Consider the following 25,444-nt stretch of genomic DNA (forward strand, 5'->3'; position numbering starts at 1 on the left):
GCTTACATCACTATCTCTACTACTGTGATACTTCCATGCAGACACATGGCAATGACACCACCAGGGGAGTGTGTTATTGTCTCCCACCGTATGGTTGTTTTAAAAGGCAATTTGAAGCTCCGCTGGCTCTATAATTAGCTGTGAGCCTCCAGAGGAGGGTGGGAAAAAATGGCTTATCATCTCTCCTTTGTAATTACACATCTGAGGATGGCAACAGACACACACTTAAGCAGGCATAACTGCGGAGTTTAAGGTGTCTTTGTGTTGTTACATTTTTGTTTGCGACATGGGTCATGCAATCAAGCGCCCTGTATGTTTCACAGAAGAAAGTAGCATCTTCTATTTTTTATTTTTTATTTTTGGCTTACCAATGTGATTGTGGCATTGAGGATGGATGACGGGACAGCAGGTGAAGAGCACTGCTACATGTCCCATCCTGGTTCTACAGCAGAAACTGATGTACAAAGGAGGACAAGGCAGGATCATTAATCCACCTGCCCTCGACCCCCCCACCCCCCATTGCTGAAACAGGGGAACTCAGGGAACATGCAGGAATAGGAACTGGGATGTGGCAGGGTAGTTGGGAAAACTCAAATTAATCACTTTTTTTTTCTCTCTGGGTTCCTCAATTAATCCTGGTACAATTACCAAGCTCCTCCTAGCAAGTGTTGAGCAAGACACTGAACCCCTAGATTCACTCCCAGCACAGCTTAGTGGCTGCCCACTGCTCATGGTTCTTCCATGATGGGTTAAATGCAGTGCACAAATTTAACAGAGGTTTTGCCATATATACAACACAATGTAACTGTCCTGTAACTACTTCTTCTTCCTCTTCTTCCTCCAATATCAAGCTGTCTCAGCAAAGACAGCAAGTTCTTGCTATGTAATATTCTTTATATTCGTAATCCACCAACATCCTTTTATCTCTCTTAGCTTTTATTCCACTCTTTATCTCACCTTTTCAAAATAAAATTGACTCCACTAAAAGCAAAGAAAATAATGGGTATTTTAAGGATTATTTTAGAGTCAACTTGAGACTTATTAGAATAACGTGGGGGATTGATCTCAATGCCTGGTTTGTAATATCAAAACGAATGGAGGACCATAAACAATACATCATTTTTTGAGCCACTTTGTAAATTTATGATACCAACAAACCAATTAAGAATGAATCCATATTTAGACTTTAAGAAAAGAAGTAGTTAAATGGACCGCTGCCCTGTTTTGTAGCTGGGAGAAATAAATGAATAAAGTCAAGACAATATGGCTCTGCATTATTGGGGTCATGCAGTTGCACTGAATTGTGTCTTTTTGATAAGTTGGACAAACAATGGAGAGAAAAAGAAAACATGGTTTGAAGCCCCACTGAGGATCTATGCCATTCCCTGTCGAGGGGAGGAAGCAGTAGAGATCAAGCTCTTTTCCAAGCACAATCTGTATTTTGTTTCTTTATTTTGAACGGAAGCATGCAGCGGTCCTGTACCAACACCTAGATCGGCTGACAATGAGATACTTCCAGATGAGAAAATGCAATTTGTTAAATGCATGTTTTCATTTTTGTGGGATATAGTGTACATCACAATGTACAATATTATCTAAAATATAAAAATAACTTAATCTTCCAGTGCTTCTAAGTATTTTTGGATTCTGTAGCTTAGAAAAATGTCATGTACATGAACCCTTAATTTTATGGACATATAGGGTGACCCTTTGCACATAATCATGCCTTAATGAACAAATTATCCAATTTTCTGCTACTAGAGTGTTATACCCTCTTGCAGAACAGAACTTTCACACAATGTGGCCTAAAGGATTTTAATCAGTCACCGGAGTCTCATTATACCAATTTTTCCCTGTAATGGCACAAGTCATCAGCTGCTGCTATTTCTCGAAAGCTTTTATCTCATTCTAGTCCAGATGACGTGACATGCTGGTTCCATGTCTTCTCAAACTCTGTTCAAAGAATCAGATTCCAGGCTGCGTTGACGCAACATGTCAAAACTGTGACAGAGGCAACATCAGCTGGACAGCAGTGATGAAAAAATTGTAACTACTTTATGTTTTTTTCCAATTCATGTTATCACTCCTACAACACAATAAAGTTATTCATAACATCTTCCTTCTCTATAATTGCTTTCCATAAGGGGGCTACCACTTTTCAAGTATATTAAACCTATGAATAATGCACTATTATATGTTTATTTTAAACCTGTGCTTGCGTGTGCATGTACACGTATTATTATGATAAGATAGTAACCTCTGAAGCAAGGCTATCCAAAATGTTTCACTCCCATCAGTTTCTCTCTCTCTCTTTTCCTCTGCCTTTCAGAATTAATAATTGTGGCAGCAGCCCAGAGAAGGACAGAAAGCGAGAGAGACATTTATCATTTGTTTAATGGACGTTCACCCCCTTGACCGCACTGAGACATTGTTTTCCTTATTTAGTTCATTGGGGCCCACAGCTGATAATTTACAAGCAGTATATCTTTAATAATGACTTGTCTCCTTCCTGGGGTGGGCCACGCTGCTGTTTACACACAAATAGAGGGACACATATTAAATGTTCAGCCAGCATTGAGGTCTTGACTGCTCTCTGTCAAAGTCAACAATCATACATACACACATACACACACAAATAGATACACACATACACACTAAAGGGGTGGCATTGATGAAGTATCCTTTTCTCCTGGTGTTTGCTCCAGTCAGGCTGATCAAAGGGAGTAGTATAGAGTGTGAGTGTGCATGTGTGTGTGTGTGTGTGTAGCCTCTATTGGATTTCAACCTCAAAATGATTTCCTTTTCCTTTAAATTCAAACTCTGTTTACCTTGAAGACAGCTGTACGGTGGTCCTTAAGGCCCACACCTTTCTGCTCTTGACAAATTGAGCCAGTTTAGCAGCAGTTTCACTTCTCACTGCAGGGCAAACACACACACACACACACACACACACACACGAGCATGCACCAACGCCTACACACACACCTACACAAGATGCTGGGTTGCATTGTACGTGCAAGTGCATTCTGCTTGGCTGCTCATGTGTGTTAGCTGGGCCGGTACATCAAGGGAAGAGCAAGTGACAAGTTGAAGAAAGAGTGGGTGAAAGAGGGACAGATGGATGGAGAAAAACACAGTGGGAGAGAGCGCGCACGAGAGAAACAAACATCTCAAATGTTCTCAGGAGTGACTGAGGAAAAAAAAAGAAAAACCAACAAAAAAAAAAAAAAAACATTAACAAAAAAAAAACATGGCACCAGATGAGAAACTAAATGAGTAGTCAAAGCTGTCTATATGCAAACATAGGCACTCAAATACACATATTGCAAAGTCAAAAGATGAGAATATGTCCTCAGTTGTCCCCATCTTGCTGCTGTCAAGATAACTATTATGGTTGTAGTGTTAAAACAATTGGGGGTGTTGCTGTTATATTTGTGTACAAGAATTAATCCTCTGTCCTCATTTAATTTAAATATCAACTTGATTTAATAGATTATTTTTTTTTAGTTTTGACAAGCACCAGAATCACAAGATTTGCACAGTGAATTGACAATCTTGGAAACACAGGGAAAACCCTGAAATCCAAGCAGATACGGTAATGGTAAAGGAGAAATGTCTAGTAGCCTGCTAATCAACGAGCTATCTTTATTTTTGTATTTCGATCAAAACTTTTCCAATCCTGTCCTTAATCTGACTAAATCCTTTTGCAGTATTAAGCCTGGAATGACAGGAGTGAACGTGGCTGCTAGAACAGGTCTACCTCATATGGTGCACATCTGGACAATGTTGAATCCAACTTGGTAAAATTTGGAAGACATCTTTCAGTAGCACCTGCCAGAACACTGGCAGGTGCTACTTTCTTTGTCACAAGAAGTAGGTGTTTGGTTGTGTGAGAAATTGTATCTTGAGCTCAATCAGTGGAGAAATTGAAGAGGCAAAGTCATGCTTTGAGTAATGAGTACATAAGCTCAGGTTACAAATCTTAGCTCATGGTTTGTCAAATGAGGATAGAGTTTAGAATAAGACTCAGATCTTGGAAGCCAAATAGAGGCTTGTGCTGAGTTCTGGCTTATAAGCAAAGTATGGCTAAACATCAGTGATTGTGGTATTTTAAAACTAAATATTTTTGGGTATGACCTTGTTTCACTCTCAGCAACTGGCGTTGGACAGATGTTTTTGCTTGTTTGTTTATTTTCATGTTTCAAACATTTAACATTCTTAAAATTGGCCATGAGTGCCTACACTTCCATGCTTTACCTATGTGTTAAACTAATAGTAATATTATAATTTCAAGAGATACCGGTAAAAACAGTGGTACGTGTGACTCCTCATTGATACGTTACTACATGTTAAGTAATTCAACAGTCAAAGGTCAAGTGATATTTTTCTCAACACCGCTCCCTGTCGTTTTTGTTGAATTTTTTTTCTCATTCTTTCCCTTGTCTTCCTTTCGAAGGTGGATAAGGGTTGCCTGGATTTTAATGGACATAAGTTATGGTTTGATATGGTGATAATTTCCCCTCAGCTGTTTCAACCAGAGAAATATGATGTAAAAAAAAATGTAAACAACCGGCGGATACTATGTCAGACCTTGATACACAGAGGCATGCCTTTGGCCTGCTTACAAATAAGGTCTACTTTCCTCGAATTTTCCATCCAGCGACCACACTATTACAAGACATTCAGCAGAGGCGTGTGGTTGTCATTAGCTTCACACTGGCCTCAGCCTACAGGATCTGCCTTAGGGAAGAATGTGGAGCTGCTGTTTTAGCACACAGCCAGATCTACTTTTATCAGAGCTTTGCTCAGTGTGACAGATCGGTGTGGGCCTGATGGGGACAGGAGCCTCACAAAACTATCTGTTCAAGCAATTTAATCCAAATTGCCATCATCTGACACGATTCCACTTCATATAAATGCAAATCAATCAATTTCAAAATTGCCAACAAATAAGAACTGTTTCGTTACAATTACACTTGTTACCAGAGTAGGCAAAATGGCATTGATTTAAGGCCACTTTTCTGATCCTACTCTGGTAGATGACCTGATGTACAGTGTAAGAGCCTAAGAGATTAATGTAGAAGGACGAGATGATAAGAAAGAAAAAAAAAACACTTTATTGTCCAATTCAGTTACGCATCCAGCACATCAGTGGAATTTCACCACTGCATTTAACCCATCATGGATGAACCATGAGCAGAAGGCATGAGTAGAGCCATTGGAGCAGTTGGGGGTTCAGTGTCTTCCTTTACGACACTTTGACTGGCTAGGAGGAACATGAGAATTACAGGAATCAAACCAGTAATATTAATTTTCAAGACAAGTGCTCTAACACCCTGAGCCATGCGCCCCATAAGCAGAAATCAGAATCAGAAAGTCTTTCATTGCCATATATTTTTTTTTCTAATGCAATGAAATTGCTGTGGATTGTTGGAATAATCATTAAATAAAAAAAGGGAATCAGAACAAGTGGAATTGGTGATCCAAAGGAGCAAGTGGTACAAAGTAGTGTAAAAGTAAATAAAAAAGACCACTTTGTAAGAAAACAAAGTGAGATTATGTTAACCAGGGGGCACATATTTTGACTGATAGAGGGTTCCATTAGCATTAGAAAGCTCTCCTTATCCGTGGTCAAGTCCATCAGGCTTGTGAAAAGTAAGAGGCCTTATGCCTACAAAAATTACACACTTATAAAACCATACTACTATGGCTTGTGCTGTCACTCTGTTTGATTATCTGACTATCAGCTTCTGCACCAACGCATGTAAATTCCATTACTTGAATATAAAGAGCAGTTTTCTGTAATTTACAAAGTTGCTCTAAAGTGATGTTTTATAGCTACTATTCCTAGATATGGATGTAAGCCAGAGATACATTGACATTTTTGAAGCTCTTAGTATGAGTTTAAATGAGAAATTAAAGGAGTGCTAATGGTGCTAGTAACACATGCCATGAGTCTGGGCTGGAGGAACAGCATCAGGATAATTCAAAGTACTGTCATGCTGTATGAGTTTTTTGAGGTTTTTTTGTTTTTTTTTGAGGGTATGAAATTGGTAATTCAGTATATTTTCATAAATTTGATGCTCCACTCAGCAAATACATTTACTAAATTTAAAGCCAAAAATATCAACATTTTCTGTCCAATGACAGTGAAGGTCTCCGCCAGTTTGGTTTCCAGCACTGTGTATATGATTCCATTCATCATAATGAACCCAGGGTTTGTTTATGTCAAGAAAACAAACAAACAAACAAACAAACAAACAAAAACAGACAAACAAAATGGCTTTTCAAAAAAATGACTGTCTGTACGAATCCGTATTTGTTGTTCTAGAATAAACAAAGTATCAAAGGACAAATGTACTTTAGATGGGCTGTATCTCAACAATGTCACTACCCGTCAAATTTTTATAGACTTTCGCAAGCTATTTAGGGTTGCTGGGCGTGAACGTGATTCATAGAAGCACCTTATTTATGCTATTTAGCTAATTAAGCAAGCTTCCCATATACCTATGGAGAATTTTAATATCCATTTTTATTCAATTTATATATATATACTCACACAACAATTGTTTTTACAATCAGGGTATTTTGTGTGTGTGTGTGTTAATGAAAGAAAAACCCACAATGGTCTCTGAAATACCTTGAAACTGACAAAAGTAAAAAATACTAAAAATTACCCAGTGAAACCAATTAAAAATTAACCAGAATGTACTGCATATATGTGTCGTCCTTGTCTACATGTGCATGCACGTGTGCCACCTGAGGATGACCCCTGTGGTGAAAGTGAAGCAAAGAATGATGATTAATTTCACCCAAGAGTAGCCTGTCTCGCTGAAATGGCACCTACAAGGAGCGCAAGTGTGTGTGTGTGTGTGTGTGTGTGTGTGTGTGTGTGTGTGTGTGTGTGTGTGTGTGTGTGTGTGTGTGTGTGTGTGTGTGTGTGTGTGTGTGTGATGTAGACGCTGTTGTCAGCAGGTATGCAATGATACTTTGGATGCCCTCCAGTCAGGGTCAGATACACTCACATACACATCCACAGAAATGACCATCTTATAAATTGCCACTTATACAGTTTTAAGTCTCTCTCTCACTCTCTCTCTCTCTCTCTCTCTAGTACTAAGTTGCATCATCTATTTTTCATTAAATGCATTTATAATATTTGCTCACCCTTTGACATGGCTCCAAGAGACGGAATCCTGGAGAGATATTAACACCATGAGAACATAGTCATTTCTATTAGCGACCACACACGCACACACACACACACACCAATCTCATTAGGAAAATATCTTATGCCCTCTATCCTCAAAGAGCTAGTTGAACATGTTGGACTTGTTCATTGCTCACCTTTGCTAGACATTTAAAAAATCATACTCAGAGAGAATTACTAGCAAGCCTATCACACTGCTCCTATATTGAGCTGCCCCCTCCTCTCTTTAACTTTATTCAACTATGTTATTATCTACAATTGTGCACACACACCTCTGTGTGCACTGTGTGTGCACAAAGGTACCTGTCTGTTGGGTGAAACAAGCAGCAGAAAAAGAATGACTAAACGGAAATCCCAAGGGGGGATAAAAGTGGAAAGGTGTGATGAAATGAAAGGGGGTGATGTGAATGCACTGAAGAAGTAAATTGAGTTCTACTCCAATCACAAATGAATGAGGTTAAATAAGACAAGAGAAAGAAAAGGGAGACAGGTGAGACGAAGTAGGCACATAAAACCGGAATAAACTGGATGACAAAGCAACTAGAAAAGGTGAGAAAATGAAGACAAAAAAAGTGCAAAGAAAAGGAAACAATATATAATGTCCTGTTTTCTTGCTGTACCTGACCCAGAATTGCGATCGGTGCATGAACCCTGTGTGGTATTAATCACAGCAGTACTTCAGCCAAACCTCATTACTTGTCTTTGTTCATGTTTATTACCTCGTCCTCCTCTATACACTCCCGACACACTTGCTCGCACACACAGAGCATCCGTGTTCCCAGCCTCCCACCTTGATGCTATCTCATCTGTCTCCATCATCATTACTACGTCTTCCTGTTGTTTCAAATCCACTTACTGCATCTTTCTGGTGTTTCAAAGCAATCCCGAATGTTTGCTTACTGCCTCATGACTATAATGGGTCCAATAAAAAAACACATTGGTTGATAATAAAATCCTAAAGGACTTTTTGATAAAAAAAATATATAATAAATTAAGGTGGCATACTACTTTTTCCAGCAATATCTGTTCGTAATTTAACAACCCCGGGCTAATTTCATTAGTATTTGCTATTGATTAACCATTGAAGAGAATAAATTAGAAACATAATGGACATCAAAAAGTTAATCATAGCCATCGGAAAATCCAGCAACCATTGTCATCGCTTTACAAAGTGATGCTATGCGATTTCCTACCTGCTAGCCCCCACTGAGCTGTGGAGCATTATTTCTTGTTTGTATGTCAACTTAATGTTACAAATTGATTTTTTTTTCATCTCATCTTTATAATCTAAATTAAAAAAAAGAAAAATCAGAATAATTGAATTCCTGATTATAGTGCCCACAATTATGGTGTTTGATAGCAGCTAAAAAAAATAAAGAAATAAGTAAATGGATAAATAAATCAGTGTAGTGCAGTTGCGTCCGTGGGCACGTAACACTGTAGTATTGTCTCAGTCTTGTCACTAAGATAGTTACTTCAATGTCTACTTGTGGAGTTAGCATGATCACGAGAGTTACAGTGTCCTTGATAATCTTCTCTGAGGTTTATAATGAGCCTTATCCCAGGAGGAAGGGGGAGACAGTGTGCTGTGAGGGGCTGGCAAGCGGGACAGCAAGAGAGGTGACAATGCAGGCCAGATCTCCAAACCCCTAACTTGTCATGAAAAGTCACCTTTTATTTCTTCTATCGTCCAAACTTTTTGTGTTTGCATAGAATTGTGAAACACATGGAAAACTGCGCTGTTAAAAAAAAGGTCAAACATAAGATACTTTTCTTTTTGCTACCCATTCGTATTCATCAGAGTTTGTCAGCATGATGAAGACCACCTTTGGCGAACAAAACAAAAATAAAGGAAAATCACAGATCCAAATAGAGCTTTTCTGTCTAATGTTTCCACTATACCATTGTCTTGCAGATTTCTGGGGAAGTTGGCCTGCTTACATAAATACATACATATATGGTTGGTAAATTCTAAAAGGCTCACTTTTGGTTTTCTCTACTAATGATAACATATCATAAGATAGGCCATTTTTCTTTATCACATCTAACATGCAAGCACATATCACCTCTACTTTTATCATAAGTTGTACTAGTTTTGGGTGGTTGCGGCACAGTTGGTTGAGTGGGTGTCTAGTCAATTGGGAGGCTTGTAGTTTATTTCCATTGTTCAACCCACTTGGTCATACAATATGCCATAAGAGACCTTATTTTGTACCATATGGCTTGGCAGAACTGCTGTATCCTGCTTTTTGAGAATTCCCACAACTTTTCCTGATCCTGGTATACATCCGCCCCACAGCCATTGCAGCCTCAGCATCAGAGCATATCAAATCCACACTTGACAGATTTGGGCAAATCTCACCTGATGCCCCAAAATTCATTATGAGTGATTTCCGTCGCTGCTCACTGAACAAAGCTCTCAAAGAATTCCAACAGTATGTCAACTGTAAACCCCGTTTGGGGAATACACTTAAACTTTTCGGATCTGTTCCTGATGCCTACAAAGCTGACCCCCTACTACTGTTGCTGGCCACCACTCCATCCTGCTTGCTCCAGTCTATGCACCGTTGGTAAGGAAAGCAGGTAGAATAACTAAGATTATCATGCAGTGGCCGCAAGACAGCATTGATAGGCTTCAGGGATGCTTTGAATCCATGGATTGGGATAATCTTATATCCGCATCCGAGGATATCAGCGAGTAGGTGGTGGAGACTGTCTCATCCTACATTTCCTTCAGTGTGAACAATGTCGTCCTCAACAAAAAGGCACCATGCTTGCCAACAACAAACCCTGTAAAGAGCTAAAGAAGATTCTAAATAAGAAAAAAATAATCTTCTTCACCTGCACTGAAGCTGGGAAGGAGGAGGTAAATAAGGCGGTCAAACAAGCCAAGGTGTGTTATAAGAACCAGGTAGAGTGAACCTTTGCACAAGGGGACCTCTGCTCAGCTTGGCAGGGGATCGAAAATATGGCCTCGGTGAACACTGCTTCCCCCAGTTATTCACCCATTTGAATCACAGGGAGTTACCCAACATCATTCACCAATTACCTCAATTGCCAGATAGCAGATCCCAGATAGAGACCTTAGTCTCCACTCTCAAACCGGACTGCCCCGCTTTTGTCTTTGACTCTGAGGAGGTGGTTTGAGCCCTTAGGAGAACTGGGGTCTCCAGAGCACCCGGTCCAGACAGGATCTGTAGATGTACCCTCAAGCACTGTGCTGAGCAGCTGGGAGGTGTTTTTCATCTCCTTTGCCATAACTCCCTTATCTGCAGCACAATGTCCCAGATGTGGAAACACTCAACAGTGATTCTCATCCCAAAAAAGGCGACCCCTAAGGCACTGAATGACCTCAGGCCAGTGGCTCTTACCTTACTGGAGAAAATTGTAAAAACTCACATCACCAGAGTAACTGAACCCCTGGTTGATCTTGTTTCCACTTCAACCAATGGGTCATTCAGTAGGTCATCAGCTTCCTCACCAACAGATCCCAGAGGGTGCTGGTGAATAACGTCCTCTCTGACACCCTCTTCACCTCCACCAGCTCACCTCAAGACTGCATCCTGTCTCCCCTGCTCATTGTCCTCTACACTGACGACTGCGGACTTTGTCAACCTCCTGAGGTTTTCCTCCAACACTGAGGCGATCATCAAGAAATGTTACCAGTGGTAGTACCTGCTCAGGAAACTGAGGTCATTTGAGGCTAGCAGCACAATCCTAACCATGTTCTATTATGCCTTCACTGAGAACGTAATGACCTTTTCCTTCCCCTGCTGGTTCTGTTCCATCACCCACCATGACAGGAATCAAATCACCTTGGTCAGCTCCAAAATAATTGGCCAACCCCTCAGACATCTATTTCACTTCCATGGCAGCCAAATTTTAAAAACAGCCAAAAAGATCCCCGCAGATCAGTCCCACATCTTACACCCAGCCCTCTAGTGGCTCCCCACAAGTTGCAGACTCCACTGACCCACCTGCAAAACCCAGAGAAGGGAAAGCTTCGTCCCCAGAGTCATCCAGCTCCCCAGTTCCTAGCAAGTTCTGCACTGAAGAAGCCTCTCGCATGAGGAGTGAAAAGTCTAGTTGCCGCGACAAGAAGTTTTCGACAAGAAATAATAATTATAACTTTAGTGAGATGGCTACTGCTGGTATTTTAGCTAACAAAGGTCAATTCCTGGCTTGGGTGTAAATAGTGATTTTGCCCATTGCTCAAAATATCTGAAATGCATGGCAAGGTCTTTCAGACATTTCAGATGGCCATTTAACAAAAACAGATTGAGAAAATGAATGTAGAGCTGTCTGCCTCACAAGATGAAAATAGAATAAAAAAAAGAAAAAAAAGAAAAAAAAAAAGCATCCGGTAATTGTCTAGATATGGCTTTAAACTGTAGCAATACGATTAGAAGCAGCAACATTGACTAAGACTCCTGAATTCCATTTGCCTTCATAGAAGATCTTCATTAATCTGTATTAGGGTATTTGTGATTGTAATGCATACATTTATTTGCAAGGAAGGTAATTATAAGGCATTTGAAATCAGGCCACTTTGTTAATGTCATTTTTCTTTAGTAATTCTGGCTTGTTTCGTGATAGCAGATTTTTGATAAGACTTTATTTTGCCATGTAAGTGAAATTCTATTAGCAAACGTTGTGTCCCTTTCTGACCACAGGAAGAGAGATAGAGTTGCTACCTGATTTATACCAAAGCTATCCACCGTCTATAGCAGACAGATAACATCAATCTAAGCAGAATCTAAGACAAGAGAACAGGTGGCTCTGCAAAATACATACTTTGAACACTGAAAAAGAATGCTTTTCTGTTTATTTCACCACAGCAGTTCATTTGAGAGACTGTGCTTTTTGGACAATGTTTGGGAGAGTTAATAATTATGAAAAATATATGGGGGATCTGAGGGGGGTATAGTTTTTAAAATGAAGTAATTGTTGTGACTGTATATGTCAGTGAGTAGTTTTCACAAATAAAGCAAACCAACTGAATAGATAGAAAAGTACATTTCATTTCAAAATATATTGTACACTAATATATATCTGAAATATATCTGAAATAAAATAATAGTTATAGTAAATGGTGAATGGAAGTCCCCAACCTGAGAGCAATAAGATGCCAGTGATGAGATTTATAAAATCAGAGGGCCACCTATCCCACCTATTTGTGTTTCGTTTTGACTGCAGACAGACACTGACCTGGCAAATCCAGTGTGTGTCCATAGTGATACTCAACATTTCTCACTGTAAACAATACAATACTCTAAAAATATTTATGGCCTATCAATACCCCAAAAGAAGCTTACTTTAACAATACTGCCAAAGTAAATGTCTAACCACTTGTTGTTATACATCAAAGTATGATGTCATTTAACAAATTATCATGACACTAGGTTAAACTAGATCGATAGATTTATGTTACCAATTCCATTTTGGTTACTTTTAAAAAGGGTATTCTAGGAGAGCATAGCAAAGTTGCTCATGCTTTTAAGTATGTTTAAGTTTCATAACTCCTGCGGTGTTAAAGTCACAGAAGGAGTTCACAACCCCTTGGGCTGGTAGTCTAGATGTGAAGCTCCGCTCACCTAGTACAGTCTGCTGTCCCCTCTGTGCCAGCTGACCTGGAAACTCACACCAACTGCCCTTAGCCGCAAGCTGTAGGGCACATTGCCCTTCCTGCTCTGTACCTCCACATAGTCCTGAACTTTCTGTTAGTGAGTCCGTGACCCCGGCATTGTAGCAGGGTCTGGGAAGTTAAAGAAATGTTTTTCTTTGCGCAAGTGTGTGTTGGTCAAGAGAAATAGCAAACATTTACAAACAAGACATTTTATCTATAAAAGCTCTGTAAGACATTTGCTGAAATCTTTGGATGACAAACTGTAAATTAACAAAGTACAATTCACTCATAGTTAGACATTCACATAAATGCTACTTTCTGCACTGTCATAAACATTAAATTAAATCCAGATATATATGCTTTTTTCTTCACTTAGATTAAAATAATGAGATTTTAAACTTGAATTATCCAGTTGAGCAATATTGCAAAGCTGAGTTGTCAAAGCATTTGACCCTTTAAATAACAGAAGTACGCACAGTGATGACAGGGTGTGTTGAACCTTCTCTGTGAAGAAAGAATATGGAAACTATGGTAGTGATTTGGCAGATAATGACTGCAGAGCCTGTGGAGACTGAAAAGGAGAAGATAGATGACAGGATGAGTGTTGACGACAGAAAGAGTAAGACAGCAAGTGGTTTACCAGTTAAAGGATTGTCAGATCATGGATTCGCAAATGCGATGGGAAAAATTAATTGAACACATACTTAGTTGCATCACATATAGAAACATACATCCGAAAGATGATGTAGTCAGCCAAAATAAGTATCGAGTGTGATACTTAACTCTAAAATATAACTGTTTCTCTTGTGTCCGTTTCATCAAGAAACATTTCTGCATATTACATATTACGACTGGTAACAAATTGTGTGCTTTTTTAAACTGACCATTACTGATCAAAAATATTCTGCAGCTGTTGATTTTTATTAAGTTTCCAGAATCTGTATTTGAATTTCTTCATACGTTTTTTTTTTTTTTTTTACTTAAAACTATCTGCAGTATTGAGACTACATTTCATTTATTAGTTTTTTTTATGTTTCTCTCTCTCTCTCTCTCACTCTCTAGGAATAATTCCCCCTTAAGTGCGCGATAAATCATAAGACTGTGATTTGTTTTGCCTCTAGATCCTCGTCAACTCGATTTCCCAGCCTTCCTTATTGTACGAAAATGTGGTGGTGAGTGATGGCAGCCCTGTCCTGAGAGATCTGCTCTTCAGCCCAAATCATCAGTACCTGTACGCCCTCACTGATAAACAGGTGAGACATGAACACACTCACACACAAATGCACACACACACACCAACACAGTAATATAATCTACCAACATGTGAGATTCTGCACAGGCCATTATGTCGCTAACACTTAACACCCCTGAGGAAATTATGTTGAAGTATCAATAGCTATTGTGTGATTCTTTGAGTGAGTGGAAATGCATGCGTGTTTTTGTGTGTGTGCTTGTTAGTGTGTGTGTGTGTGTGTGTGTGTGTTATTTTCCCATGTACCCTTCCCTTCAAAAACTCTTGCAACAAAATGGGCCTAGTCCTTTGTGACTGTCTTTGTTATGACTTAAATGTTATAGGGCTTTCTCAGTAGACAAATAGATAAACAGATGAATAGATATGGATGAAATACATATAGATGAGTAGACAAATAAGTAAATAGATGGATGGATAGAATAAGTTTGATGTTGAAATGAAGACATTTTCAGAACGTCTTGGCAATATCTGCTCATTATTATTGTCACTATTATGTTGTGTGTGTTTTTTTTTTGTTCAATTTATAGCATTTTCTTACTGTCTTCTCATTTTCCATACTGACCTCATCTGACAGGTATTATGTACAATAAAATCTTAGTGTCCTTCCTATCTGAGTCATTTTTATCGCAAAATGACTTCATCCAAGTGAGTTTGATGTTGCAGTTGGTAAAGCAGAGTCATTTCCTCTCCACTTTTCTTCCTCTCCGTCCTCTACCTGCAATATTGTCTTATCTCATAGCAGCTAATGACTCTAGTGTGATAACCTTCACCAAGACTTTCCGGGGTATGTAGACAGTAACTGCTTTGTGAGCGCCGTGCAATTTAGCAGCGATTAGGCATAATTGACTACCATGTGTCAGAATGAGCATGGAGAGGAAGAGTGGCATAATTGATACAAATGGACATTGTTGGTGTTGATACGGGACTTGGGAGGTATGTCACATCCATCAAGAATTGAAGTGGAGGGCTAAGCAGATATTTGTGAGAAATATACAATACAATGAAATAAAATGGTACCACACATTGGGTTTCCATTTACTTTAATAGAAGAAGCACCGGTGCTAGTCTCTGCAGTGATATTTCTGCAAGTTTGTCCAATCTTAACTCTAAAACTGTAAACAATTCTAAAAAATAGCAATATAATATATATATGTAATATTAATGCAGGGCAGACATTATGCAACCTTTAAGTACTATATGAACATGTCAACACTCACCTCAATACTTAAGCGATAATGCTGATTAGATTTTTATTATACTACTACTGTTACTAGTGCGAGCATTACTCAGCAGCTCGAGCATGGTAGAGAAAGATTGAAGTCATTGCTGTAAGTCTTTGCAATGTTTCCCTTTTTATATCCTTATTTTTATATTAAAGATATAGCCTATCGCCCCAGGACAGTCATGTTTAATTTATGAATTTGGTGTTATATTTTTGATGAGCACTGATATATTGGTTACAGGGCTGTGGATGTTAGTGCAGTAACTATGGAGATGATGAACCTCATGAAAAGGAAAATAATTCTTTGTTGAGATGAGTCATAGTGACAGTTATATTTTAGTAAATGAGTGCAGGGAAGAAGTGCTCATGGCTTACTTCACCACAGTGGAGAAGTGACATCTTCATTAGACAATATTTTAAAAATTGTGTAGTTACTTAGATGCACTACACTACTGAATGATTTTTTTTTCTCTAATTGTGTTGTTAAGCAAATCAAATCTAGTGATTTAAAAACTTCATGAGTTGATTTTTATGCTTTTTATGTTGCTTTTTGCATGATTGGATATTATTTGGTATATCTTGCAATTTGATCAGACCAATATTCGATTTTAGCCTTCAATTGAATACACTACAATAAACTAACTTTTTAGTCTCATATCTTAAAAATTTAAATGGAATGTAGTATATGTTAAGAGAAACACTTGTTATAAGGACATGAAACAATATAGACAGTGGACAATACAGAGGCCTGACACAGTGAGTTCACAAGGACAACAAATTATCGTCGTCTTCATCTCTTTTCGGCTTTTCCCTTCAGGGGTTGCCACAACGAATCAACCTTCTTCATCTAACCCTATTCTCTGTATCCTCTTCTCCCACACCAACTATATCCTCTCTCACTACGTCCATAAATCTCCTCTTTGGTCTTTCTTGAGACCTCCTGCCTGGCAACTCCAATTCCAGCATCCGTCTACCAGTATATTCACTATCCCTCCTCTCCTCAAAACATCTAACATATGCTTTTCCACTGATAGACTAATTCCTGATCCTATCCATCCTGGTCACTCCCAAAGAGAACCGTAGCATCTTCATCTCTGCAACCTCTAGCTCTGCTCTAGGTCTGCTTTGACATGGATGATATTTTTTAACAACGGTTGGCCAAAGCAATCACTTATTTATATCAGCCATTTTTTTGTGGGATCCTGAATCTCCCACTGGCTTAGATATTTGTTGAGTACAACTATAACTACTATATGTGTATGTAAAGACAGGAGAGATAAGGTGATTGTTAGAAGGTGTCTTGACCAGCAAGGGTGGAATCTATGATTCAATGTAGTAGTTGTTTTTAACAGTTGGCCATAGATTTGGTCTTAATATTCGCACTCAAAAAAAAAAGATAAAAGAAAAATATATGTTAAGAATTGATATGATATTAACCATTCATATCAGCTACTCTTATGGTGTTCTTTTATGCCTTATACCTTTGCTCTATTGCCATTTTTTTTAAACTTGATAGCCTTCTTTTTTTTATTTCCCTTTGAAAATCAGAATCAAACTCTTTATCTGATTACAAAGGATGAAATTACCATCTTATAAAAGCAGATAAAGGTGGTTTATTTACAGAGCTTGGAAAATTGGAAGCACTGACAGTTCAGTTGCAGAATGACACAGAAAGAAGTGAGGGAAGGAATGGGTGGGTGGAAAGTGGAGAGGCTGTATTTGGTTGTTTTTTTGTTTTTCTTTTTTTTTTTTCCTCATAATGTTTTTGCCTCATCTTATCTACACTCAAGGGCCTCAACAATTCTGTCTCACTTAACGTAAGAGTTATTGGCGTAACTTTTCTCCCAGTAGTGGCTTAAAACAGCGTATACTGGAATAAAGATCCCTACTCGGCTGCTGAACTTGTATTCCAGATGATCAGGGGCCAGAGTGTGCAGGGAAGCTCAGTGGATGCTGATGAAAAGCAATATCCCAGCCAGAGGCTGTCCAGACTAATAAATGATTTGCAATGGTTTAAGGGTTGCTGACCAAGCCCTTTGGCGTCTACAAGTTTTTGTAAGCCAAACACATCCCAGGAAAAATGTTTTCTCTGGACTCAGCAGATGTTTTGGCCAGAGAGTAATGAGACTCATAGGCTGGCCTTGCGTGTTCAGTTAATTTGAGGCACGTGTAGATTTAAACTTGTGCCCGTTTTGTATACCTCTTCTTTTCCTTTCGGCTACTCCCTTCAGGGGTTGTCATAGCGAATCAACCTGAATCATCCAACCCTATTTTCTGTATCCTCTTCTCTCACACCAACAAACTTCATGTCCTTTTTTACTACATCTATAAATCTTCTCTTTAGTCCTCCTCTAGTCTGCAAATTTTATAAAAAATAACAGATGAATTACTTTGTGGACTACTCTTCAGGCTGCTTTATAGTGTTTCATCGTTCATTCATTGACATAAACACTGATGTCATATGCGTCTATTGATATCGCAAAACTATCCTATACATCCTCTGTCTATCTGGGTCCACTATGTTACCATGTCTGTGCTGTAGGAAAGCCATGCTTTTTGAAAAATTTTCTGGGATAGATGTTCTCAAGCTCGCCATTTTTATCGTTCCCTTCCAGTTTTCATCTTGCCACCATAGTGCTTTGTAAGGTCTGCACCTCTATAGGGACATCTGCTGTATGCTTAAATAAAGAGCTAGAATCCTTGACCGGTCAAAGAAAACAGAACAAAGCACCAAATGGGCACTGCATATGTGCCTTTTAAAAGCTTTGGAAAATTGGAGTTGGGGTCTACTGCCCATTTGGTGCTTTGTTCTGTTACCCTCAAAGTAAAATTTGAGCCTGGTTCTTGAGGTGCTCCTCAAAATGTCCCTAGTTTCATTTTGTGGGCTCATAAAGATCCTCAGCTTATGGGATATTGATGCTTCCCTAAGGTTGACATGTACAACACACATATTTTGTTAAATAAACACTGGAGGGTGCAGTATAGGTACAAATAACTGCATACTATATATAAGGATTGACATGCCCTTTCCAAAGTGTCTCTGCGCAATCATTTCCACACTAGCTTTTCCTGTGGTCAGAGGTCTGCTTAGCTTTTCAGTCCTTTGGTTAGAAATTGATTTTTTTTCAATAGTTATTAGTGAATTAAATCATTCTTGCAGTAACAAAAACACTCAACACCGTGACCTAAATATCCACATGTCAAGCTTGTATTGTAATTGTGGTTTGCAGCACAGACTGATAGACACACAACCTTTCCAATAGTCGTAACAGAATAGACCATGCTTGCAAAATCAGACGGAGTGATTCTCATGGTAGATGTCAGTGCAAAAACTGATACAAATATTTTCCACATCAGGAATGGTATCAGACATCTAAACATAAAGAGATAAAATAAATGAATTGTGTATGTAAGAACCAAAGCCATCTTTTGATTTGATTTTTTATTTATTTATCTTACATCTTAGCTATCATCATTTGCAAATATGGGAGACTGTAGATCGGCTCAGTAAAAATAGAAAAAGAAATGTAGAAGATATATTGATATTTGTTTTGCTATTCATTTATTACTTTTCATATCTAAAAAAAATGCCCTTTCAAACTTTCAAGGTCTTGATCCTAGAATTTTCCTCTAAATGTGTATCTAAATGATGGGGGATATGTTTCACTGTGAGTGGGATTTCAAACAAAGTGCTATTTGTGATGTCGGGCTAGCTAGAAGGGTCCAAGCCAGTTAAAAATAAGAAAAGAAAAAAAAAAGGCCACTGTCTCCAGGGATTGTATGGAGGAAAGCAATTACTTTTGATTTCTGTATAGACACTCACCTTCCTAAGCCCCAAAATATGTTATGGCATTCTTATTTGAATATTAAGGTACACATATATAACTTCCATGTTTTATACATGCGTTTGGAGTCACAATCTTGTACCTTTTTCCAACCAACCATTTGGAGATTATGATTTTAATCTTGACCACCTTCTGGAAAACACCCAGGCCTCCAGCAGTTCTTAGTCATCTGTTTGGCCCTGGTCATTAAAAAAACAAAACAAAGCAAAACAAAGACCTTCTTTTGCTCCATAGCACAATGTGGCTGTCTGCTATGGTCGGGAAAATTGATTGGTGCAACGAGACTCAACCATATGTTGACGTCTCAAATCAGAACAATGGAATAAAATACATCAATGACATTGCTAAAATCTTACATTGAAATTATAGAAGATCACCATGATTGATGTTAAAATGTTAAAAAGATTATCTTACCTGGGACCCTAAAAATGATGAAGGGCCCTTCAGTCCACAGCAGGCCACTTGAAATACTGTTCTACAGTATAGAATTTCTTGGATGAGCATTTTGAGATGTCTGGTATACAATCACACTGTTTGTCCCCTTCCTCCTCCACACCCTTCCCTCCTTCTCTCCTCCTTGTTGAATAATAGAAATGCCAAGTGATGAGTGCTCAAACATCAAAAAGCCCATTTCCAAGCTTGACAGAGCAATTTACCTTTCCCCATATTCGCTCACACACATAATTAAAAGTGGTGGATTGGACTGCAGCATATAGACGGCGTATCTGTATAGCAGAAGAGACTCGCATATAGTACAAGCATACACACACAGTGCCAGGACACATAAAACTGCCTGATTCAGTGCAAGAGAGGAGCATTTTCGATTAGCAAGGGATGGATTTACACATGGCTGTCTTTGTGAGTCAGACACACACACACACACACACACACACACACACACACACACACACACATACACACACACAATGTATAAATTGCTCACTGAAACTTTTGGATGTTTTCTCTCTCTTTATGTAAAAGAAAATGTGACACTAATAAAACATGAAAAATGGCACTAAATCAATTTTATCATTGCAGTTGTTTCCCTTTTATGCGTTCAAATGACCTGATCTAATAAGACCAGTAAAAAGATTTGCCATCCTGTCATTGTCCTTAGTTGATGTCACTGAAATGCTTCTTTAGACATCCTTTATGTCCTCATGGATGAAATCACCTAATTGTTTTGAAGTAAGTGAGTAAGTGAATTTGAGCTTGTAGTGTATTTATTTTTACACTACCTTTGAACCAATTATTTAATTATCATAGTTACTAGCCTTGGCTTTATGTTCACTGTTTTCTTGGATTTCTTTTTGACTATGATCAATCTTGAGCTATTTTTGTTTATTTTCCTGTTTCCGTAGTTGAAGAACATTGCTGCTGGATTGCATTGTCCAGCTTTAAATCTTTAGTATATTGAAGAATAACCACCAGGTATCCACAACTGACCTCCCTGGGCAAGTTCTGGGCTCTTTCTAGTAAACAATTCTTTAAGGTGACCTGTTGGCATTAATTACTTTTCCAGTTTCTCCATGAGGCCGTTCAGACTGATGATGTGCCTCTGAGTATCGATTTAGCTGCAGTATAGAAATATCCCAAGATGTACTTCACTCCACCGTGGAGAAACCCTACCCCTGGCACCATATTAGAGAGGGTTCATATTCAATTCACTCAGCATTTATTGCTCTTGGAGGTCAAGAAAAAAAAAGACTGTTATGGGCTCCTTCAAAAGCAGTTTCTTTGGTGTGCTTCCAAATTTGAAGCTGTGAAAAAAAGTTAGTGAAAACAGGGACCAGAGACAAATTAAAGAAGACATAATTTACTGGAAGTGTCCTTGGCAATGTCATAATGAGCTAGTGGTAAAAGCAGACTTGTCAGAATGTGACGTAACTTAATGTAAAGTAAAGTCGAGATGAAAGAGGTGAGAAAACACAGTTTTAGTGGTTAATGGTGAAATTATTTGCACAGTTTGAATAATATGAAAAATAGTCAGTGCTTCAGACAATTTGTCAGGTACCGTATTTTCCAAACTATAAGGCGCACCTAAAAGCCATTAACCCTCTCAAAAACTGACAGTGTGCCTTATAATCTGGTGTGCCTTATATATGGATCAATATTGAGCCGCAACAGGTCTTACAACTACTGGGAGCAGCCCCCGACTCAGTTTTTTCCCGTAGAAGAAGTAACGCGCGGTGCATGCTGGGATGTATGACTTCGCAAAGCGTGCATTTTCACTTCCCTTTGTGTGTGTGTGTGTGTGTGTAAAGACCCCAAAAAGGCTCCTTTCAAGAGACACGCTTACGACTCAGAGTTCAAACTCAAGGCTATCTGTCACGCAGTAGAACATGGGAATAGAGCAGCAGCGAGAGAATTCAACATTAACGAAACAATGGTGTGGAAGTTGAGGGAGCAACAAGATGACCTGTGCCAAGTAAAGAAGACCAAACAGTGTTTCTGAGGGAACAAACTGAGATGGCCACAAACTTGAACAGCGGGTTGTTGAACTGAGAGCAGCAAGTACAAGTGTCACCACAGTCACTATTCGAATGAAGGCTATAGCGCAAGCATGCAAACCTAACATTAAGGAATTAAGAGGTGATCCTTCTTGGTGCTTTTGTTTTATGAAAAGCTTTGAACTGACAAATGGAGTTGGAAATACACTGTTCTCAAAGAAGGCGCCGCAAATACTGGTAAGAGCTACCGGTACGTATGGTACCGCATTGTGAATGCACTAACTTGAACGGAGTTGTCAGAACATTGGTTTATTTTCTATTAATAAAGTTTGACTGACTTATCTGACTGTCTTGTTGACATTCCCCTTAACGCAGCTTCATCTAGTGGATACATAGCGCAACCCCAGCCACTAAAGTAGCTTCTATTCTATGCGCCTTATAATGTGGTGCGCCTTATACATGAAAAAAAAATTTAAAAATAGGCCATTCATTGAAGGTGCGCCTTATAATCCGGTGCGCCTTATAGTGCGGAAAATACGTTAGATTAGCTTCTTGAACAATGAATTCAAGTAGAATTACATATAGTTACGGTTCAATGAAGATGTACGCAACAAGACTTTCAGTGCAGATGCCGTCGCTTTATTCACAACACTTTACTTGGCACAACCGTACTTGACGCTACTCATTTCTCAAATCTTCCCACACCTCACTCCCATTGATCTCTCCCCCCGCCTCTCTCCCCCAATCACAGGAGTGTATCTTATATGATAAGCCAGCTGTCCAGTAATCAGCAAAAGGGCTGGCAAGTGACAGGTCGACAGCCTATAGCTTTTTATCCGGGATCACTACACTACCCCCCATTACAAATTTCCTAGGCCCGAGGGACATACAAAGCTTTCCACCAGCCCCCCAATATGTCAGTGATCAGTTCTCCAGGCATACAAATCACAAACAACAGGAACAACTCAAAACAAAATGTTTTCTTTTTTATTTTAAACTAGGAGGGCCTAAGTAGGCCACTCCAAGGATGTTGTTGCATTCTTGCAACAGCATCCTGTACACTACTTTCCCCAGACGCTATAGGACTCTACAAGGCTCCACCCAAAGGCTGTCCAGCTTCGGGCACCAGCCCTTCTTGCGCCAAGGACTGTACATCCAGACCAACTCTCCAGCATGAAAGTGTTTCCCCTGCACCCTCACATCATAGTTCTATTTTTGCCTCACACCAGCCCTCTGCTGTTGCTGTCAAGCAAAACTGTGTGCTGTGTTCAGGCGGTACTGAAGCCTCCTGGCATACTCAGGACCTTGCGGGTGTGTCCACAGAATCTGGAAACTGCTGGAGCGGTGCATGAGACCGGCCTGGGGGGCCCTTGTGGGCAGTGTAGGGGTCACAGCGGCTACAGAAATCCTCCATGTCCCTCCTTCTCCAACAGCAGTAGAATCCCTGGCGGAGAGTTTCTGTAACCCCAAAGTGTCCAGGCCCTCCGTCTCTATGCACAGCCTTGAGCCCCCCTTCCTGCGGGCCCCTGGTGACCACCACCTGCCATCTCTTCTCCCCTTTTGCAGGCTCTTTCTATGCCCACTACAACAAGCAATGGTGCAGATGGAGCATTTCACACATGGCCCACAGCCCTCACATCATCACATCCTTTGGTGGTTGTGGAGAACGCTGCCACCTCTTCCCATGGTGGCTGCTGCTGTTCCTCCACCCATTGTAGAACAGGCCTCAGATCCACATCCTGACCCTGTTGTTGTCTTCACACTGCCATGTCCACCATCCCCAACCCCAAGCAAAGGGGCACCTCCGCTTGCCACCCAGAAGGACCCCTCTTCCTCCTCCTCAGCCCGCAGCTCCCTCTCTCCCTCTCACTCGATGGCGGCCAGGCCAAGTTGACCTTGGGGCTGGAAGGGTGATTGATCAAAAAGACACCTGAAACGGGGGTCTGGGGACAGGTTGAAGAGCGACAGTCTCCATGGCATTCATCATAGGACAAACAGGGTTGTATCCCGAACAACCCTGGGAAACAATGTGATCACTGGACCTTCCCAAAAGTTCACTGTCCCTCCAGGAGATCGAACTGGCAGTCTGCAGCCCTCAGAAAGTCCAAACCAAGCACCACAGCTACCCAAGCTGGGTGATCGCTCTTCCCCCCACCCTCTCAGGCAGCATGTCCCTGCCCTTAATAGGAGCCAGCTCTCCTGTGACCATGCGTAGACACACCCTGGTGGCCTCGAACAGTGTCCCCTCCAGTACCACGTCCAGCCTCACCACAGTCACTTTGGACCCTGTATCCACCAGTGCTGAATAAGGTACTCCCTCCATGGTGATGGGGATGTAACAAGACGCGTCTGCAGAGGCCCGTCCCACCATGACAACTAGCTCCCAGTCCAAACAACCAAAGAGCCTTGCTTCTGGATAGGGCAGTGTCTGACTCCCCCGGCCTTCCTGTCGGGCCCCCCTCTTTGGCGGTTGGGAATGTGGTGATTGTGTTCCTGGTGGGGCTGCCGTCATGGTCCCAGTACTCCCCTCTATGGGGGCCCTGCCATTTCCCGGAGTCTGACGTGAGCTGTGGCACTCTCTGACCAAATGTCCAGGATGGCCACACCTCCAGCAGACCCTGGGCTCCAGGCTCGTCCAACGTATTGGCTGTAATGCCATAGCCTTCAACAGCTCCATTACCTCATTAACCCATGCCGGTCTCCCCATCCAAGGGGCTCGCCAATGCAGCCCTTATGGCAGTAGGACTCCCCTCTCTATGCCATCTCCAAGACTACCTGTAGGGTCTGGGGTTGCTGTAACTGCACCTGGAGATGTAGCTCTGTAAGGCAAAGAGCTCTAATAAACTGGTCATGGGCCAGCTCCAGTTGTACAGCTATAGGCCCGCCATGTCAGGCTATCTATGCCGTTAGCCAAAACCCGCAGTGGCTTGCTATACTTCCTGCCCCAATTGCTCAGCTTGTTACGCAGGAGGCCTGGTTATACACCCTGTCTGAAATGCTTCTGTAGGGCCCCCACCAAGGGAGGGACAGTGCATCGTCCTTGAGACATAGAGCCAGCTGCAATGCTTTCCTCTCCAGCCATACTCAACCATACACTTTGCTCCACAACACTCTCCCTGCTCACTTCTTGAATCTTCTCATTTCCCAACCACATTGATCCCTCCCCTGCCTCTCTCCCCCAATCATCAGACCGCATCCTATATGAAAAGCCTGCTGTCCAGTGATCAGCGAAGGGCCGGCGAGTGACAGGTTGACAGCCTGGAGCTTTTATTCTGTGGTTGCTTCAATATATAGCATTTGATATGAATGCTGGCTTGTTGGGGTAGTTATTTCACCGATGCACTGTGGAGCAGTGGAACAATTAGTGCTCTGATTATGCGTATTATAAAATCTCAAACTATCAAACTCTTCCATGTGAATTCTGGTCAACAACTGTATACAAGATTGTGTAACCTTAGAATGCTGTTTAAAACTGCATTCAATCAAATCTAGGTATGATGTTTGTGGTGCAACGACATGGGTATCAGTTTTGTTCCTCGTGTGCCATTTAGTGTTTCCTAATTCAGAGCCCAAGCAAAAATGCACCATTTTCTTTCATTTCAAAAATATTAAACTCATTTAGATTTTCATATTACTCGGATGGGAATAATGAAGAATATGTCATTTATTTTACTAAATTGATAAGTTAGTGCAAGTGTCATTGCAGTTTTGACAGTTTAAATAAAGAATAATATCTTCTATATTTATATATAATAGTGTTTTTTTTTATATAGATATATAGTGTTATATAGTGTATATTTATATATAGTGTTATATAGTGTATATTTATATATAATAGT

At 40.2% G+C, this 25,444-nt stretch overlaps 1 protein-coding gene across 5 annotated transcripts in view; it reads left to right on the plus strand.

The window, feature by feature from the left end:
- Window positions 1–25,444, plus strand: part of LOC147227339 (plexin-A1-like) — a 299,109-nt gene that overhangs the window by 124,452 nt on the left and 149,213 nt on the right. For all 5 annotated transcript variants that reach the window (XM_086158939.1, XM_086158942.1, XM_086158943.1 and 2 more), the window contains exon 4: window positions 13,958–14,089. In XM_086158939.1, coding sequence (XP_086015065.1) covers window positions 13,958–14,089 — 132 coding nt within the window. The remainder of the gene's footprint in view (window positions 1–13,957; window positions 14,090–25,444) is intronic.

The sequence above is a fragment of the Fistularia commersonii genome, chromosome 14, assembly GCF_037954325.1.
Source record: "Fistularia commersonii isolate RoL2024-O1a breed Wild chromosome 14, RoL_Fcom_v1.0, whole genome shotgun sequence".
Taxonomy (NCBI): domain Eukaryota; kingdom Metazoa; phylum Chordata; class Actinopteri; order Syngnathiformes; family Fistulariidae; genus Fistularia; species Fistularia commersonii.